The sequence below is a fragment of the Scyliorhinus torazame genome, chromosome 8 (assembly GCF_047496885.1).
Source record: "Scyliorhinus torazame isolate Kashiwa2021f chromosome 8, sScyTor2.1, whole genome shotgun sequence".
In the NCBI taxonomy this organism is placed as follows: Eukaryota; Metazoa; Chordata; class Chondrichthyes; order Carcharhiniformes; family Scyliorhinidae; genus Scyliorhinus; species Scyliorhinus torazame.
The window spans coordinates 14,180,348-14,195,566 of NC_092714.1; the positions used below are offsets into that span (position 1 = coordinate 14,180,348).

General features: G+C 48.0%; 1 protein-coding gene across 1 annotated transcript in view; it reads left to right on the forward strand.

Moving 5' to 3' along the window:
• LOC140427654 (arsenite methyltransferase) overlaps positions 1 to 15,219 on the forward strand; it is a 66,343-nt gene that overhangs the window by 34,984 nt on the left and 16,140 nt on the right. The window contains exons 6-8 of the mRNA XM_072513111.1: positions 6,332 to 6,413; positions 8,037 to 8,168; positions 8,577 to 8,719. Of these exons, the coding sequence (XP_072369212.1) occupies positions 6,332 to 6,413; positions 8,037 to 8,168; positions 8,577 to 8,719 (357 nt within the window). The remainder of the gene's footprint in view (positions 1 to 6,331; positions 6,414 to 8,036; positions 8,169 to 8,576; positions 8,720 to 15,219) is intronic.

The following is a 15,219-nucleotide window of genomic DNA, read 5'->3' on the forward strand; positions in this document are numbered from 1 at the left end:
ACATCACTGCAGGAGTTCCTCAGTAGTGTCCTAGGCCCAACCATCTTCAGCTGCTCCATCAATGACCTCCTTCCATCATAAGATTAGAAGTGGGGTTTGTTCTCAAAGTGGTTGTCAGCACCATTCGCGAATCCTCATACAATGAAGCAGCCCATGTCCAAATGCAGAAAGATCTGGACAATATCCAGGTTTGGGCTGACAAATAGCAAGTTACATTTGCTCCACTCAAGTGGCAGGCAATGACCATCTTCTGAAAGAGAGGATCTAACCATCACCCCTTGACATTCAATGGCATTACCATCACTGAATCCCCCACAATCAACATCCTGGGGGTTACCATTGATCAGAAACTGAACTGGACTAGCCATATAAATACTGTGGCTACCAGGGCAGATCAAAGGCTGGGAATCCTGCGGAGAGTAACTCACCTCCTGACGCTCCCCCCCCCCCCCCCCCCCCCCCCAGCCCCCCGCTCCTCCCCACCCCCGGCCAAAGCCTGTACACAAGGCACAAGCCAGGAGAGTAAGGAATACTCTCCACTTGCCTGGATGAGTGCAGCTCCAACAACATTCAAGAAGCTCAACACCATCCAGGACAAAGCAGCCCCGCTTGATTGATGCCCCTTCCACAAACATTCAAACACCACCACCGATGCAGTGGCAGCTGTGTGTGCCATCTACAAGATGCACTGCAGTAACTCACCAAGGTTCCTTAGGCAGCACCTTCCAAACCCACGACCTCTCCCATCTAGGAGGATAAGAGCAACAGATACCTGGGAGCCCCACCGCCTGGAGGTTTCCCTCCAAGTCACTCATCACCCCTCCTTGGAAATATATCGCCGTCCCTTCACTGTCCCTGGGTCAAAACCTTGGAACCCCCTCTCTAACAGCACTGGGTGAGTACCTACACCTCAAGAAATAAAGTGGCTCAAGAAGGCAATTTCCCACTCCCTTCTGGAGGGCAACTAGGGATGGACAATAAATGCTGGCCTCACCAGCGATGCCCACATCCCGTAAATGAATTTGAAAACAGTACCTGGGCATTAATTTTATTCATTCATCAGATTTGCACATTATTCTGAAGACCAGCATTTATTGCCCAAAATAAGCAAAATACTGCAGACGCTGGAAACCTGAAATAAAAACAGAAAATAGGGTCCCTCTTCCCCTCACCCTCCACCCCAGCAGCCTCCACATTCAAAGGATCATCTCCCAGCCATTTCTCCCAATCCAGCAAAATGCCACCACTAAACACGTCTTCCCTTCAACCCTACCCATCCCCCCCATCACCCCTGTCAGCATTCCACAGGGACCACTCCTTCCGTGACATCCGAATACATTCCTCCATTGCTCCCATCCCCTCACCCACTTTCCATGGTGTCTTCCCCTGCAATCGCAGAAGATGTAACATCTGCCCCTTTACCTCCTCCCTCCTCACTATCCAAGGCCTCAAACACCCCTTTCAGGTTAAGCAGCGTTTCACTTGCACCTCCTTAAACTTGGTCGACTGCATTCGCTGCTCCCAATACGGTCGCCTCTACATTGGGAAGACTGGATGATCGCTTTGCGTAACATCTTCGCTCCGTCTGGCATGACCCCAACCTTCCAGTCACTTCCCATTTCAGCTCGCAGTCCAGCTCTCATGGCCACATGTCTGTCCTTGGCCGACTGCAATGTTCCATTGAAGCCCAGCGCAAACTGGAGGAACAGCACCTCACCATCCGATTTGGCACATTACAGCCTTCCGGACTCAATACTGAGTTCAACGACTTAGACTGTGAACTTTCCCCTCCATTGCGACCCCCTGCTTTTGTTTTTTTACTTTGCCCCAATATGCCATCCCTCCCCCATAGGGTCCCTAGTTTTTCAGTTCTGCTCCCACTGAGCACTGACCATTGTTCTCCTGTTAACATATTCTGCAATCTTACCTTTAGGTCACCATTAGCACTTCTTCAGTCCTTAATGCTACCATTAGCGCTCCCTTTGTCTTATGTCCATGACATCTTTGTCAATCATTCCTTCACTCCAATCTATCCCTGATCCTCTATCCCTGCCCCTTCTCCCTCTCCAGCTATATAATATATATATATATTTCTATCTCTCTTCAGTTCTGTATAAGGGTCATATGGACACGAAATGTTAACTCTGTTTCCCTCTCCAAGTTTATTGCCCATAGCTAAATTTTCCTCAGAAGGCGGTAATCTTCCACATTGAATACAGCTCCATGCTGGCCCATTTTAGGGGCTGGTTTAGCACTGGGCTAAATCACTGGCTTTTAAAGCAGACCAAGGCAGGCCAGCAGCACGGTTCAATTCCCGTACCAGCCTCCCCGAACAGGCGCCGGAATGTGGCGACTAGGGGCTTTTCACTTCATTGAAGCCGACTTGTGACAATAAACGATTTTCATTTTCATTTCATTTAGGGGGCAGTTAAGACTCACCTATATTGCTGTGTGTCTGTCGGCCAGACCAGATAACGACAGCAGATTTTATTCCACAAAGGAATAATAATGAATCAATTGGGAGTACACAGCAATCCAGCAGTTTAATGGTCACCAATGCTGACACGAGCATTTTAATTCCAGGCTTTTTAAATTAGCTGAATTTAAATTCCCCAGTTGCCAAAGTGGGACTTGAACCCACAGTCTGAGTAAATAGTCATGTCTTCTCGATTCCTAGTCCAGTAACTTGACCACTATGCTGCGAAACACCATAAGGGCATCTATAAGAGAGAATTACACTCAACTAGATACCTGTCTCCATCTCCATGATCAAACAAGTTGTCAGTGTTGCCCACCCACATGTGGCTAGACAAGGGTTTTAGTGGCTACAAGTGGGCTGCATGTTCATAACCAGACCTTCTTACTTACAAACTTGAAGTAATTTTTCACAGTAATAGGGCTCAAAGAGATTAATTCCTTTGAACAAGAATAGCACCCCTAGCTTTTCCCTTGACTGAATTGTCAATTGCGTGTTTCAACTGAGGACAGGGGACAAAACCTTTCACAGAGGGTCGCAACACAACTACCCTCAGAGGAGTTAGCATGTGGAACCATAGCTTCTCAACCTGATTGTCAAAACATGTTCATAGCGATTCCACTGCAAGAGATTTGTGAAGCTCTCAAAGGCTACACAGACAACGAGGGTTTGTGGGCTCCGCACAATCTCGTTATCAGATGAAGTACTGTCATTAGGTTTCATTTCACTAGAAGCAAAACTGAAACTGACATTTACAGCCTCACAAAATATTATGAAGTATTTACCTCACAGAACCAGTTGAAATATACATCACAGAAACAAGCCATTCAGTCCAATCACCCCAATGCCAGAATTTATACTCCATCGATGTTTCTTGGTGCCTGGCTTCCACCGATGTCCTCTTTTGCTATTCTACACAAGCAAAAACATTGGGCCGGGTTCTTCGTTCCTGTGACTAAGTGTTGACGCCGGGGCAGGATTCATGGACTTCCACCACAGCAAAACTGGCACCGCACCTGGACTGATTCAGGGACTGCGGAGGGGCTAGCATCGACGCCACATGGAACGCAATTGATTCCAATGAAAAACGGTGCGGGAATCGCCGGGTCCGTGATTGACACTGGGAGGCTGACAAGCTGCAGCTGCACATACACATTACACTCCCCACACACACTCATCCCAGCCAACAGGATGGCACTGGTTGTGCTGGGGCACGCCCATACAGCTGATGGGCCGGCTGGGGCCAGAGGGCACCTGGGGGAGTGCCCTGGGGGGACACCCATACAACCTGTGGCCCAAAGTTCACAGTGGGCAGTTAGCGGCATGCGCAGCTGCATGGCTGCCTTGCAGGCCGCGGCAATGGTGCTCCGTGCCCGTCCACCCTGACCCCACAACCCACCTCCTGGCCACTCCCCGCTACTCCCCCACAGCCCTGGGCAGGTGCCCCCGGGCCAGCGGCACAACTGTCAACACACTATGGGAATGTCGGGCGCTTAATGTACCCCCTCTCTCTCCCTCAGCAGCCACAACACCTGTTTCAAGCTTTTTAAAGCACGAGTGAACCTCGCTGTTGGGAACTCGGCCCACCGGAGGAGGAGAATCGCAGCGGCCCCGGGGAATACCGGGTCGGCGCCTCTAATGATGTGCCAACGGCGTTTACTGTACGTGCATTCTGGAATGCATTGACACCACTGTCGAGTCGACGGAGAATTGCAATTTGCCTTGAAATTGGTGCCCTCCGTGGTTTCGGTGTCGGAACCGAGTTTCCGAATCTTTTTGTGATTCCTGCGTCGGCCGACGGCGAATTCCACCCATTGTCTCTTCGTATCCACTCCATCAAATTCTTTCACCGTTTTAAATATCTCTATTGGACCACCTCTCTGCCTTATCACTTCAAGAAAGAAAAGGGGCCCAACCTCAAAGAATTGTCCCAACACATCCATGCCCAGGTTTATCTTTAACGCAAACATCCTCCCACCTTTCTACATCTAACCCCATTAACAGCCATCCTAGCAGAAACTCACAAAGCAGGAATATATATCTCCGCAATTTCTTACATTTATCTGTTCGTGAGATGCGGGCGTTGCTGGCTGGGCCAGCACTTGTTGCTCATCCTTACTTGCCCTTGAACCGAGTAACTTGCTAAGCCACTTCAGAGGCATCTAAGAATCAACCATGTTATTATGGCCCTAGGGACACACCTAAGGCCAGGCTGGGTAAGGACGGCAAACTTCCTTCCCCAAAGGACATTAAACTTTTACATCACTCAATGATAGTTGTCATGGTCACCATCGCTGAGACGAGCCTTTAATCCCAGATTTATTAATTAAATTTAAATCCCACCAGCTGCCGTGGCGAGATTTGAACCCGCTTTCCCAGACCATTAGGCTGGGCCTCTAGGTTACTGTGGTAGTCACCACTAACTGTATATAGATGTAGTATGGTAAGGTTCCTGTACTAGAGGTACATGGGCAAATCCCTGCCTGCTGGCTCCGCCCAGTAGGCGGAGTATAATTGTGTGTGCTCGCCGGGGCTGCTCCCATTCTGGGAGCAGCTACAGGAGGCCACACATCTTTGCTCAATAAAGCCTCGATTATTTACTACTCTCGTCTTTGTAGTAATTGATGGTGCATCAGTTACCAGTCTTCTGACACCAGTCGCACTCCATTGACACTATGCCACCATCATCCCCTATCTCGGAACTCCCTGTGGATGTACCAACACAACCCAGATTGGAATTAAAGGCAAAATACTGCAGATGCTGCAAATCTGAAATAAAAACAGAAAGTGCTTTTGGTGGGTGGGGGGGGGGGGGGGGGGGGGGGGGGGGGGGGGGGGGACACATGACTCAGCAGGTCTGGCAGCATCTGTGGAGAGAGGACCAGAGTTAACGTTTCAAATCCTTAGGTTGGAGCTGCTGGACCAAGTAAAGAAGGTCAGACTTCACTGCAACATTGCAGCTATGAAGCCCAACGCAAACTGCAGGAGCAGCACCTCATCTTCCAATGGGGCACTTCACAGCCTTCTGTTCTTAATATTGAGTTTAACAACTTCAGACTGTGAAACCTCTCCTCCATCCTGCCCCTTTTTAAAATCAATTTTTCCCCCCCATATCCACCACTCCACTCGGCCATCTGTCACTTGTTCTTTGCTTTCACTGACCCCTGTTCTGCTAGTAACTCATTCTTATCATAGAATCATAGAATTTACAGTGCAGAAGGAGGCCATTCGGCCCATCGAGTCTGCACCGGCACTCGGAAAGAGCACCCTACCCAAGGTCAATACCTCCACCCAACACCCATAACCCAGTAACCCCACCCAACACTCTTCTGTCTGAGCTCCATGCCACCTTCAGTACCTTCTTTAGTCTTGAACATGACCATTAACACTTCCTTTGTCTTGTGTTCCATGACATCATTGCCAGGTGACTCCTGTGCCCACGCCTATCTTTAACCTTCTATTTCACTCCACCTCCTCCAGCCTCTCTTAAACAGTATAAAATCCATCACATTTCGCCCTCTCTTTAGCTCGGAAGAAAATTCGTAGGGACTCAAAATGTTAACTGTTTCTCCCTCCGCACATGCTTCCAGATCTTTCCAGAATTTTTTCTATTTACTACACAGAGTGCAGCTGTTGAAGAAGTTGGCAAGGAGGAATTTAACGCTGGTTTACCAGCGACACCCATGTCCCATAAATATTTATATTTTTATCAAGCCAGAAATGAATGAACACAAAGAATAATGAATGAATATTTACCTGCTTCTCACACTGCCGGTTCATGGGGAATTATAATTGAAGAAAGAGGAGGAGATATCTGCAAAGAATAATTATTTAGCATTATCGTGTCTGTTACAGGAAGGTGGAGAGATGTATTTCAGCGACATGTATGCCAGTGAAACCCTGGATGAAAAACTGAAGGAGGATTCAATGCTTTGGGGTAACTGTTTTCTCTCTATCTAGATCACTTTCCCCTCTAGGTGCAATGCACTGTGTAGCTCACATGGCTGAGTCGCTTGTTAGACTGATCCTAAGGCAATACTGACTCCAAACCCCAGCAACATATGCAGCGTAAAGGGGAGCCAACTTTCATTGGCTATTTCCTATCACCGTTGCCCATAATCTCTACGAGGTTCAGAGCTTGCTGGGAAGGTGATGGAGAGTTTAATGGCATTTTCCATTCTTAATGTCTCCAGCATTGTGGGCGGGGGTGAGATACGCTGTGAGTTACAAATCACCAGAATTTGCTGGATAATTTGCCCCTCTGTGCCAGGAGACACATTTTCCCACGAGTGCCAGGAAACCGCTGTATTTACAAGGTGATTGTCCATTGAACTCGTCACAGAAAGATAGGGCTGCTATTTAACAGCGGAAGGACCCTTTTATGTTCCTGCAATGCCAATCAACCTCTTCAGCTCAGAAAGCGAACAACTGATACTGCAGTCTAATTCGTGCAGGTAGTATAGTGTTGCTTGAGATATTTAAAATTTGAAACGTTTGAATTTTTTTCTTACTTTTCCTTTTCTTTCTTCTTTCTCTCTTAACTCAGTCTTCCTTTCCATCTCTTTTGGGGGTCCTGTCTACTGTTTAGAAAACGTTGGGAAAGCTGTGTGGCTTTTCACCAGGAGGTCCTGCACTATTTAAGTGCAACCGGGCACTTACCGAGTGTGGTGGTATGTATTAGGGATATTAAGGTACCCTGAGATGCCGAGAGGCTATTGGTGGATAGACACTGGATCCCGATTGGATCAGCCTCCTGCTGGCTCCACCCAGCAAGGCAGAGTATAAGAGCCCGGGTTCTCCCAGCAGCCGCATTCTGTAACTGTGCTGCTGGGGAACAAGTCTGCGTAATAAAGCCATCGTTCGACTCCTTCTCATCTCGCCTCGTGAGTGATCGATTGTGCCACACCGAGACAGCAGCAGGCGTCCCACTTGATCAATTCCCAGAGTCGGGTTGGAATCCTGCCTTTGAGAGCTGCCGACCTTCAGAGGTCACCAACGGCACTTCCAGATCCCTGGGCAGGGTGCTGGTCGCAGTGAGGGGATATTTTCTCTCAGTTGGCTAGTTACTGAATCCCATTGACATCCCATCAGCAGTGGACAGGATTAACGAGGCAAGCTCTGCCCACCTGCTCCCCTACTAAAAGCGAGACCATTTTTATGCCATCAGGAATTAGACATGTGGGGATTCCGGCCTGATTCTCCCGGCGCTCCCACCGTTCCAGGGGGACACCACTAAATGACACCCTATATTTCCCTTTCCCCAACTTGACTCAAATTCACCTGATTTCCTTTTCAGTCATTCTTTATGTTTTGCCCTTAATGTTTATCTCGGCGGTTGAGGAGATTGTCGGTTCTGATTTGAACTCAGGTCCCACGTTCCCCAATATCAGCTCACACTTCTACAAATTAGAGCGTGTACATTTGTCAAACTGGAGGGTGAGGGAAGAATTCTAACTAACGGGATACGTTGCAAGAATCCTTACTCCAGAAACTGTGGCCCTGGCTGAGGGACATGAGACTGGGGTGACAGTTCTCAAGGACACTATCTTGTTGTGGACAGGAGAGGGGCTGGCAGGCGCTCTCTACTGGAAGGATTTAATCGGCCTGGTGAAGGAGTGTGGTTTTAGTACACCGTATCTCGTTACGGCCAGCCACATCAAAATCCACAAGGATGAACTTCTCCAAAAGACTGGTAAGTGTCTATGTTAGCGTCATTCTGCTCTTACTCTGTGAAGAACTCGCTGCCAGTATGTCAGTAACACTCTCAGTTTTCTATTGCACTCTGATGCTCTCAGCCCTCCATTGTGTGATGTTCTTTGTGTTGCTTATTTCAGGATGGTTGGCGTAATGTCAACAAGGACCACAAAATAGCTTATCTGCTCTTCCGACCTTCACTCGTTAACTCCTGCACACACTCCTCCCCTAAGGTTTAGCATCACTGCCTTATATAGTAACTGTAGCTCCCACTACTGGCTACTCTCGACACTACATTAACCCTGGCAATGCTGATAGTTACGAGAATACCACACATTGTTCTCTGGAAATCTTACCTATTATGTTGGATTGCCCTTTGACCCTCTATGACGATACTTTTACCCAGGAGTTGTGAAGTACGCATCTGGCACTTACCGCTTTTTCAAACTGCCTTTTGATGGGGAAACCAGGAAAGCCTGTGTCGCGTACAGAGGGACAGTGACGGATCACCAGGACGAGCTGATGTTTGATTCCAGTCACACTTTCCAAGTAAGATGGCGTCAATGAAAGCACAGATTTGTATAATGTGCATTCCGTTAGCTCACAGCACCTGGAAATGTATCAAAGCTCAGAATGGACGTTGAGTTAGATTGTTGAGTTAATCTGTGGGTGAGTGATCTTTCCCCCGTCCAGACATTGATTTGACCTCATCCTTCTATCTCTCCCATTACAGGAATGCTGTGTATGACACGTAATAATAATATGCAGCTTCAATCAGGTTATCCCTTTACAGCACTCAGACACATCCTCTGTGACTCTCATAACCCATCAGTCAGCCACACTGTACTCATCCACTCTTTCCTCAGGGGGGCTGTCCTTGTTGCATTTCCCTCGTTCTTATATATTAATAGTTGGATTAATGATTGAATGGCGGAGCAGACTCGATGGGCTGAGTGGCCTAATTCTGCTTCTATGTCTTATGGAGCACCCCTTAGCAATGGTTTCACCCAACATCTCCACATCATCCACCTCGGCGATATATCCTTGGAGCAGGCAGACCTTGCCCTGCCACATCGATATACTCATCCTTGGCCAGTCCTGTTCCGATGAGTGTCACTCTCTCTGCTGGGTCAGAAGGCTGTGATTTTGTGTCCCGCTCCCGGGATTTGAGCACGTGGATCCAGTCTGACTGCCGGAGCTGCCGTCCCTTGGGTGAACGTGGCAGTACCACGAAAGTCAGCGTCGGGTTTTGTGCTCAGGACTCCAGGAGTGGGTCTGCGAACCCGCAAGGGTCTGGTTGAGAGGTGATTGTGCTGCCCATTGGGTCGCAGCAGGCACAATGGGCAGGCTCTGGGCTTCGAACCACCACTCCTTCTGCTGTAAGACTGGAGCCATTGCCTGCTGACCGAGATGCGCTCAGAACCAAGTTGCCCCAGATTGCTCCATACAAAGCGATTCCACCGTACAAAGCTATTTCCATCCCCCCACACTTTGCCCTAATCAAGGTCGACTGTCACACGATGGTCAGGCCTTCCTTGGCCTCCTGGACTCTTTCTAAGAAACAGGTTTTCGGGGATTGTTTAGTTTCTTGAGCTATTTCTTTGTGAGGTTGCACTCCGTTCTTTTGCTCCTCACAGCTTAATGGCCCCTGGTTTGGCATGGACACAGAGATTCATAGTTAGCCAATTCATTCTATTTTCTAAATGGGGAGATGCTTCGGAAATCAGAAGCACAAAGGGACTTGGGAGTCCTTGTTCACGATTCTTTTAAGGTTAACGTGCAGGTTCAGTCGGCAGTTAGGAAGGCAAATGCAATGTTAGCATTCATGTCAAGAGGGCTAGAATACAAGACCAGGGATGTATTTCTGAGGCTGTAGGAGGCTCTGGTCAGACCCCATTTGGACTACTGTGAGCAGTTTTGGGCCCCGTATCTAAGGAAGGGTGTGCTGGCCCTGGAAAGGGTCCAGAGAAGGTTTACAAGAATGAAGAGCTTGTCGTATGAGGAACTGTTGAGGACTCTGGTTCTGTACTTGTTGGAGTTTAGAAGGATGAGGGGGGGATCTTATTGAAACTTGCAGGATACTGCGAGGCCTGGATAGAGTGGACGTGGAGAGGATGTTTCACTTGTAGGAAAAACTAGAACCAGAGAACACCATCTCAGACTGAAGGGACGATCCTTTAAAACAGAGATGAGGAGGAATTTCTTCAGCCAGAGGGTGGTGAATCTGTGGAACTCTTTGCCGCAGAAGGCTGTGGAGGCCAAATCACTGAGTGTCTTTAAGACAGAGATAGATAGGTTCTTGATTAACAAGGGGATCGGGGGTTACGGGGAGAATACAGGAGAATGGGGATGAGAAAAATATCAGCCGTGATTGAATGGCGGAGCAGACTCGATGGGCCGAGTGGCCTAATTCTCCTCCTATGTCTTATGGTCTTATTCCCCAAGCCTGTGCTTCAGCTGGCCAGCAGGTGGTGGGCAAGAGTAAACTTGGACATGGATGCTTCCAATTCTCTTTGCTGATTGTCGGTCTCATGTCTTCCTGCCTTTGCTGAATTTGGGCTTTGGTCATATATGGAACCGCACAGCACAGAAACGGCCCGTTCAGCCCCTCCAGCTGGGTATCGGTCTTTATCTTCCACATGAGCCTCCTATGTAGACAATCTACATCTCTTTCTGTTCCTTTCCCTTTCATGTGCTGATACAGTTAATGTGAAAATCCCTTAGTCGCCACACGCCTGCGCCTGTTCGGGTACACAGTGGGCGAATTCAGAATGTCCAAATTACCTAACAAGCACGGCTTTCGGGATTTGTGGGAGAAAACCGGAGCACCGGTTTTCAGAAAGAGAAGGCTGGGGAGGTGGCCTAATATAAATATGAAAGGGTTTATTAGGATAGGCATCGAGAATACATTCCTACTTTAATGTGACACAGACAACTAGTGGTCATTGTATGAGGTGGTCATTATTAAATCCCATAGAACTCAGGAAAAACCTCTTTACCTAGAATGTGAGGCTTATACCAGGTTGCAGTGACCAAGATAGAAAACATTAAGAGGAAGTCAGATACACCGGGGGGGAAGGGAAGGAATAGAGGCACGACGTTATGGAAAGACAGGTGAGAGGAGGCTCGTTTGGACTGGCGTGAATGTTGGGTTAAGTGACCTTGTTTCTGTGCTGTAAATATTATGTGTCATGTCACTGAACTGGTTTACCAGTTCCTTACAAAAACATGTCACGCACAAATGCAGCTCCGCTTCAGTCGGCTCCTGGAACAGATGATCTGTGTGTCAGAGGAGGTGCAGGGGAAATTCCCTCTGCACCCGAACCAAATCACACAACCTCTGCCCCTGGTCAACCGTTACCTGAGACCTCTGGGGGAAAAAACTAGGCCTAAAGGTGAAGCAAGAGGGTGACAAAGTCTCAATGGGTGTGGCTCAAAGGTTTAAGTCAGGAGGCTTGGGTTCACAGCCCCCTCTAGACTGAGACCTGAACAAGAACATCTCACCTGACTCACCTGGTGCGATGCTGAGGAAGGCCTGCACTACTGCAAGTGCCATCTTTCAAATGGAACAACAGACCACGGCTCCATCGCCCCTTTACGGCGGCGAATGCAAGAGATCCCAAAGGGGAGGAAGAAAGGGGTATTATTCCTCAACTAATATCTTTTAATTGATCGTTCGTTTCAATGCTGTGTAAGTTGCCTGCTGGATTTCCTGCATTATAGCAGTGGCATGGTGGCAGCACAGTGGTTAGCACTGCTGCCTCACAGCGCCAGGGACCCGGGTTCAATTCCAACTTTGGGTGGCTGTCTGTGGAGAGTTTGCACGTTCTCCACGTGTCTGCGTGGGTTTCCCCCTGTTGCTCCGGTTTCCTCCCACAGTCCAAAGATGTGCAGGTTAGTTGGATTGGCCATGATAAAAACTGCCCCTTGGTGTCCAAAGGTGATGTGGGGTTCGGAGAGGGAGTGGACTTAGGAAGGGTGCTCTTTCGGAGGGTCAATGCAGACTCGACGGGCTGAATGGTTCTAAGAATACTGGCCCAGGCTGCATGCAGTAAGAATATATATATATATATATATATATATCAATAGGGTACTCTATAAAATTATGATTATTTTTAATGGACAATGCTTTACCCTGCCTAGCCATGACATACCAGAGGAATTGCTAACTTTTGGAAAACCATCAGGAACCTCATTATCTTTGAAGAGATGCCAATGTGCTCATTCTCTCTGCGACTGCTGACAATCAAACTCCAAAGATATACATTTTACATTTCTAAAGAAGAATTCTGACCACCAGAGATAGTGGGCAGGTGTCACAGCCCATCGAGCCAGTGGGACCCCCTCCGCTCCCGCCAGCACGATACAGCACAGTACAGGCCCTTCGGCCCACGATGTTGCACCGAAACAAAAGCCATCTAACCTACACTATGCCATTATCATCCATATGCTTATCCAATAAACTTTTAAATGCCCTCAATGTTGGCGAGTTCACTACTGTAGCAGGTAGGGCATTCCACGGCCTCACCACTCTTTGTGTAAAGAACCTACCTCTGACCTCTGTCCTATATCTAGTACCCCTCAGTTTAAAGCTATGTTCCCTCGTGCTAGCCATTTCCATCCGCGGGAGAAGGCTCTCACTGTCCACCCTATCTAACCCCCTGATCATTTTGTATGCCTCTATTCAGTCTCCTCTTAACCTTCTTCTCTCTAACGAAAACAACCTCAAGTCCATCAGCCTTTCCTCATAAGATTTTCCCTCCATACCAGGCAACATCCTGGTAAATCTCCTCTGCACCCGCTTCAAAGCTTCCACGTCCTTCCTATAATGCGGTGACCAGAACTGTACGCAATACTCCAAATGCGGCCGTACCAGAGTTTTGTACAGCTGCAACATGACCTCATGACTCCGGAACTCAATCCCTCTACCAATAAAGGCCAACAATCCATAGGCCTTCTTCACAACCCTATCAACCTGGGTGGCAACTTTCAGGGATCTATGTACATGGACACCTAGATCCTTCTGCTCATCCACACTTCCAAGAACTTTACCATTAGCCAAATATTCCGCATTCCTGTTATTCCTTCCAAAGTGAATCACCTCACACTTCTCTACATTAAACTCCATTTGCCACCTCTCAGCCCAGCTCTGCAGCTTATCTATGTCCCTCTGTAACCTGCTACATCCTTCCGCACTGTCGACAACACCACCAACTTTAGTGTCGTCAGCAAATTTACTCACCCACCCTTCTGCGCCCTCCTCTAGGTCATTGATAAAAATGACAAACAGCAACGGCCCCAGAACAGATCCTTGTGATACGCCACTTGTAACTGAACTCCATTCTGAACATTCCCATCAACCACCACCCTCTATCTTCTTTCAGCTAGCCAATTTCTGATCCACATCTCTAAATCACCCTCAATCCCCAGCCTCCGTATTTTCTGCAATTGCCTACCGTGGGGAACCTTATCAAACGCTTTACTGAAATCCATATACACCACATCAACTGCTCTACCCTCGTCTACCTGTTCAGTCACCTTCTCAAAGAACTCGATAAAGTTTGTGAGGCATGACCTACCCTTCACAAAGCCATGCTGACTATCCCTGATCATATTATTCCTATCTAGATGATTATAAACCTTGTCTCTTATAATCCCCTCCAAGACTTTACCCAAAACAGACGTGAGGCTCACCGGTCTATAGTTGCCGGGGTTGTCTCTACTCCCCTTTTTGAACAAAGGGACCACATTTGCTATCCTCCAGTCCTCTGGCACTATTCCTGTAGCCAATGATGACATAAAAATCAAAGCCAAAGGCCCAGCAATCTCTTCCCTGGCTTCCCAGAGAATCCTAGGATAAATCCCATCAGGCCCCGGGGACTTATCTATTTTCAGCCTGTCCAGAATTGCCAACACCTCTTCCCTACGTACCTCAATGCCATCTATTCTAATAGCCTGGGTCTCAGCATTCTCCTCCACAACATTATCTTTTTCCTGAGTGAATACTGACGAAAAATATTCATTTAGTACCTCGCCTATCTCTTCAGACTCCACACACAACTTCCCATCCCTGTCCTTGACTGGCCCTACTCTTACCCGAGTCATTCTTTTATTCCTGACATACCTATAGAAAGCTTTTGGGTTTTCCTTGATCCTACCTGCCAATTACTTCTCATGTCCCCTCCTTGCTCGTCTTAGCTCTCTCTTTAGATCCTTCCTCGCTACCTTGTAACTATCCCTCACCCCAACTGAAACTTCACACCTCATCTTCACATAGGCCTCCTTCTTCCTCTTAACAAGAGATTCCACTTCTTTGGTAAACCACGGTTCCCTCGCTCGACGCCTTCCTCCCTGCCTGACCGGTACGTACTTATCAAGAACACGCAGTAGCTGTTCCTTGACCAAGCTCCACTTATCCAGTGTGCCCAACACTTGCAGCCTACTTCTCCAACCTATCCCCCCCAAGTCATGTCTAATGGCATCATAATTGCCCTTCCCCCAGCTATAACTCTTGCCCTGCGGTGTATACTTATCCCTTTCCATCACTAACGTAAACGTCACCGAATTGTGGTCACTGTCCTCAAAGTGCTCTCCTACCTCCAAATCCAACACCTGGCTTGGTTCATTACCCAAAACCAAATCCAAAGTGGCCTCGCCTCTTGTTGGCTTGTCAACATATTGCGTCAGGAAACCCTCCTGCACACATTGTACAAAAAAGGACCCATCTATTGTACTCGAACTATATCTTTTCCAGTCAATGTTTGGAAAGTTAAGGTCTCCCATAATAACTACCCTGTTACTTTCGCTCTTATCCAGAATCATCTTCGCCATCCTTTCCTCTACATCCCTAGAACTATTTGGAGGCCTATAGAAAACTCCCAACAGGGTGACCTCTCCTTTCCTGTTTCTAACCTCAACCCATACTACCTCGGAAGAAGAGTCCCCATCTAGCATCCTCTCCGCCACCGTAATACTGCTCTTGACTAGCAGCGCCGCACTTCCCCCTCTTTTGCCTCCTTCTCTGAGCTTACTAAAACACCTAAACCCCG